Here is a 5,771-nt window from a genome sequence, read left to right as displayed (position 1 = left end):
CCATAATAAAACCCACAAAAATAGATTTAATTACAGAATGAGAAAGATGTTCTATTGATGAGGATGATCTCTTGCTTTGGTGATATTGACTTATGTGCTGCTGATTTTCCATGCTGCTGATCTCTTGCCTTCAATCTGGTGTTTTCATACCCATCTGCCCACTGTAGACTCATGTTCGGGCTGCTGTTTCATATACTGTATTATTTTACATTATTAGTGTTTAGCATATGTCTTAGATCATTGTATACTGCTTCTTTTTATATGTTTGCTATTTTTGGGTGTAACTGGGACCCTGAGTACACAATTTAATTCCACCTCGCGTACCATATGTGATGCAAATGACAATAAAGAAGCTTGAACCTTGATGTGGAAGAACTTTCATACATCTTTTTATCCTGGTCTAATTATTTTTGCTCTTAAATGTACATTACACTTGCCAGTTGAGTAAATGTGTTTTATTTTTATTCTACTTTTCAGATGACCCAGGAACAGTACATCCTTGCAGCTCAGCCAAACCCTCTCCACCAGAGAGGTGCATCGGAGTGCAGCGCCCAGGTTTACCCTACAGTCGGCATCTATGGATGGAGGAAGAGATGCTTGTACTTTTTCATCCTCCTCCTTCTCGTCACCATGATTGTCAACCTGGCGCTGACCATCTGGATCCTCAAAGTCATGAACTTCACACCGGTAGGAGACAGCTGTGTGTGTGTGGTCGTTAAAATGCCAGAGTGTTATATGAGTGTGTGTTCCTATAAATGAAAGTAGTTTAAAGGGTTTGTGTTAATGCAATAAAACCCATGAGTGAAAATACATGATTACAGTGATTACTGTTTAATTTTGCATTAGCTGATTCATCATGACAAAGGACATTTTGTGCAAAAAGCAAGATTTGGTTGTCCTGGAAACAGATTGACTGTAAGTGTTATACTAAAAGGGACATTTGTGTAAGATGTTTTTGTTCATGATGTTGCAAACTTAGCAGCTAAAGATAAAGCTTTCTGTCATCATGCATGTAAATGGTTTATAATATCAGATATTTTATATTTTCACTCAGTTTTAAATAGGTTTCATTAAACAATAAATAACTATATTCTAGAGTAAATGGGAAAGTTGGTTACAGGGACCATATTGTTTATTTTACCAAAAAAAAACCTTGTGAGCTTTTCAGGAAATGAGTTCTGATTGACTCAGTTTGGTTCCATCTTCAGATTGGGTAACTTTTGTTCTGTATTTTTTACTTTGTTTGTGGGTGCTTTTAGCAATAACATTCCAATTTCTATGAGGTTTGTATACTTTTATTTTATTTTTATATCCCACACCCTGTTGTTGGCTGGAATGCCCACCCAAATTCCCTCTAAAACATGCAGATAAAAAGATAGCAAACTATATATCAAACAAAATCATAGCTTCATGTCTATTCAATTCAATTTATTTATATAGCGCAGAGTCACAACAGAAGTCATCTCAGGGCACTGAACAGAAACATCCATTTATAAAAAAAAAAACAAGTTAACAGTATTTATCTGAGGAACAGACTGCTTTGAATTTAACTTCATCGCAGAACTCTCATTTTGAGCAAGCATGAAGACAACAGTGGAAAGGAAAAACTCCCTCATGAGGAAGAAATCTTTAGCAGAACCAGGCTCAGGACAAGTGGCCATCTGATTCGACCAGCTGGGTTTGAGAATATCATAAAGACATGTCCAAAAAAAAAATCAATGCAGCAACACACATTTTGTATGTTTTCCACTGATGACTGACAAGGATTGCTTTCAAATGAAGCTAAAGATCTTTGAAACAGTGAACTTAGCTTGTCCTTGCAAAGAAACATTATTAAAAAATACATTATTTAACATAATGCCTTTTAAATACATAACAGCTGACATTTTGTACATGTTATTATTGTGATTAGTAAGATTTGCTTGCTTCTTCTTAGATTTTTTTTAAAAGTATTCATCCATCCAATGTTGCGTATTTCACTTGAGGATTATAATATTATAGTTTACTAGTATATATGCAAATGAAGGCGCTTTTGAACCAGTTAAACATTTGCTCAGACATCTTCACGTCATATCTTGTGCTTCTATTTGCAACTTCACTAAAGGATTTGGGAGAGAATGGGTGTGAGGTGGAGAGAAGAAGGGCAGTCAGAGAATGTGCCTGAGGAAAGCAAGCCAACACTATGCATAGAAAACAGGAAGATATTTCAAAGGCCATATACTGGAATGTGAAGTGCAAAGGCATATGGAAAAATCCTGAAAACAGAAGAAGTCAAAAGAAATTAAAAAAAAAAATCTTGAACTGCATCACAGGATTTGATGTGAACTTCAATTGAAGGACTGTGCACTCGCCTATACTGTATATTGCATTATAGTTATAATGAAACAGTCCATACCTCTTTTTTTAACCATTCCTGGTACCATGACAGAGTGAATGCATAAGAAATGGATACTTTGAAGGAAAAAATATATTTAAGAAAATTATACCTTTGTTTTTGCATAGTCAATTCAATTCAATTCAGTTTATTTACATAGCGACATATCACAACAACGTTGTCTCAGGGCATTTTACAGGAATATCCATATACATAGAAAAGCCAGTTAGTAAAGTTCCCTATCTAAGGAAGCCAGTAGACACATTGAATCTTCACTTTGTCACAGTCTCCCATCCTGAGCAAGCACAATGGCAATGGTGGAAAGGAAAAACACACTTTTCAAAGGAAGAAACCTCCAGCAGAACTAAACTCAGGAAAAGTGGCAATCTGCTTTGAACAGCTGGGTTTGAGAAGACAGGAAGGAGAGGCAAATGAACACAGAATGGCAGATCCATATATGAGCAGTGGTTAATTTGAGCCGGATCCTGCTGGAACAAGATCGGGAACTCCCTCATTTGCACTGTGTGCGTTCCAACAACTGTTTGTTCGAATCCGGCAGCTCATATCTCAACCCATAAAAGTCCTAAGTCATCGCACATTATTTTTTTCATTATTTATTAAAAATACAATGACAAGAGACGTTGTCCATGTCTGTGGAGTGGATGTTACTGCTGCAGCAGGTGCACCAGCTTGCGCACATGCTCCTGCCAACAGAGACACTGACCGCATGTACCACGGGGATGAAGTGTATTCAACCACCTTCAGCTGTGTCTTCATCCACCTTTAGCTGTGTCTCAGAATCCAAAGCAGCACAAATTAATTTTTGTATGGCACAAACCAGCACAAACCTAGCACTAACCACTCATTGTATTTAATGGGATTTTTGACGTGGATGGGGTGCTAACAGGTGCACCTGAAAGACAAAAACACATGTCAAGGATAGAAAAAATAATTACAAATACAAAACAGGTTGAGCAGAGTAAGTAAAGAAAAGCAGAGTGAAAAAAAAATGTGGTCACTTTGTCCTCCAGCAGTTTAAGCATATAGCAGCATAACTAAGGGAGAGCTCAGAAAATCCAAGCCAACCCTAACTCTAGGATTTAGCAAATAGGAAAGTCTTAAGCCCAGTTTTAAAACTGGACAATGTGTCAGCCTCATGGATAGAAACTGGAAGCTGGTTCCACAAGAGAGGAACCTCATAACTAAAAGATCTGCTCCCATTCTGGTTTTGGAAACTCTAGGAACTGTAAGTAAACCTGCAGTCTGAAGCCAAACATGAATGTCAGAAAGACATGAAAAAAATTACACCCAGATTTTCTATTGTGTCAATATTACATTGCAATATTACCCCTCAGTGGTATTCTTTATTAAATGCAAAACAAGGTGAGGAGTCCTGTTGGCATTTTCATGATCCAACCAGAAGTGCACATGTGGGAGGAAATGTGCCTGGTAATGTGATGTCTTTCATCACCCAATCCATGCCAAATTTAAAGTGTCTATTTATTTCTACCCAAAGAGTCATCAGTTTCCTTGTTCATTTCTGCATATTTTGGTTCCAAATAAGCATACACTTGATCACATTAAGTACCAGAGTGACACTGCTACTGTGACAATCACTTATTGCCTTGGCAAAAGGGGAAAAAAGTCCTTGTATTCTCCCCTTGAGATGGTATAAAACACATTAGGATTGGTGGTGGAAATGATGAGAAACGAACAGAAGGTTGGAGGAAAAAAGGACTTAAGAGAGTTATAAAAAAGAAAGTTACATATGGTTAAGTGCCTGTCTGTCTACATGTGGCCTACATGTAACAACTGAACTTTCAGTCTAGGGTCTTTAGAGACTCAATGAGGTGTCTGTTTGACTCATCCATCGAGACAAAGCCAGTCTGCAGCAAAACACGAGTCCTAAAAGACTAAAAATATACAAGCACACATGGATGCCTGATTATGTGACAAACTTACAATGGATATTGCATTCTGATTTCATGTAGGAGAGCAGGTTTCAAGTTTTTTTTCTAAAGACTTTCATTCAACTCAAAGAATAAGCATCCGCAATGAGCTCTGGGTTTATGTCAAGAATAGCGGCAAAAGAGATAAAAAAAAAAAATAGTAGGTATAGGTATGTTGTGCTTCCAAGTATGATCTAAATAATTTGTTGCCAAACAATACTATAAAAGATACAGCATTTATACATCATGAAAAATACAGTATTTATCGTATAAATGTCTCATCCCCACAGCTCAGCACTGTCTGAGTGGCAAGGCAACAGTGGAGTTGGACCAACTCAAAATGAGCTAGATGGGTGCATAATAGATTACATATTTTAAAACAATAAATGTTTAGTTTGTAAATAAGAAAGTAAAAGTAGGATCTACAAACACTACTGACTACTCTATTTGCTGGGAGTGGTATGTTTTAGGGGAAAAAGGGAGGATCTAAAATCTAAAAACAAGTTTGCACTGTACCAAAATACAGAAATAATGATTTTAAAAATAGAAGGTACAAATGTATGTATAAATAATAAATAAATAAATAAACTAAAATAACAGGCAAACAGTACTGTACAAAAAGTCCTATGACATAATACTGTGTTGTGTCTGTAGAAGAGTGTTATCCAGGTCCAGAGTTTAAAATGTTGTAACTCGTGGTTCAAAGAACATAACTGCAGACGTTAGCAGGCAGTTAGTGGAACAAACAATGCTGTCCTTTATTAAATTTTAAAAGATGCATCTTGCTGCGTCTTTGGAAGCAAAGATGCAGCAAAAAGCAGAATGACAAAGAGCCGAAACAAGAAATTACAAACCGTTGCATGCGTGGCACAGTGAGAGCCCACAAGACATGTCTGGCGAAGATGAAGTGAAAACCTGGAACTACACACTGAGAAAACCAATGACTAATCAAGTGTGGGCGTGTTAATTGGTAACCGAGAGCAAGTGTGAGGGGGACAGAGGGCTAAACCAGCTGAGAACAAGCACAAATTCACTCCTTAAAAAAGACCAGAAGACAAAAAATAAAAAAAACCTTGTGAAATGTAGAAAGAGAAGCAACAAAGTTCATGCTCAATCATCTAAGTACCAAATCCAATAATTCTCAGTCAGGTCATCTGGGCAGTTTCTTTTTTTATAGAAACGTTTCACCCTCTATCCAGAGGGCTTCATCAGTCAGAGGAATTCCAGTAAACTGTTTCCCCACCAAGCAGTAAACTCCTTAATTGGACGAACCAGTTTGCTGGAGCTAAGATGGTTTCTGGGGGTCATCCTGTCCCTCGTCAACTCCTCCCAGGCAGGCAGCCACAGTCAAAGTGGTTCAAGGAAACAAAGTTCATGCTCAATCATCCAGGTACACCTTTTTATATATATATATATATATATATATATATATATATATATATATATAT

At 37.1% G+C, this 5,771-nt stretch overlaps 1 protein-coding gene across 1 annotated transcript in view; it reads left to right on the top strand.

The window, feature by feature from the left end:
• Positions 1 to 477: 477 nt before the first annotated feature.
• LOC119422389 (zeta-sarcoglycan) overlaps positions 478 to 5,771 on the top strand; it is a 157,685-nt gene continuing 152,391 nt past the window's right edge. Inside the window, exon 1 of the mRNA XM_037689753.1 lies at positions 478 to 687. Within this exon, the coding sequence (XP_037545681.1) occupies positions 478 to 687 (210 nt within the window). The remainder of the gene's footprint in view (positions 688 to 5,771) is intronic.

Source organism: Nematolebias whitei, chromosome 16 (assembly GCF_014905685.2).
Source record: "Nematolebias whitei isolate Nwh7 chromosome 16, NemWhi1, whole genome shotgun sequence".
NCBI classification, from domain to species: Eukaryota; Metazoa; Chordata; class Actinopteri; order Cyprinodontiformes; family Rivulidae; genus Nematolebias; species Nematolebias whitei.
Note: the sequence above shows the minus strand (reverse complement) of the source record. Positions and strands in the feature narration are given on the sequence as shown.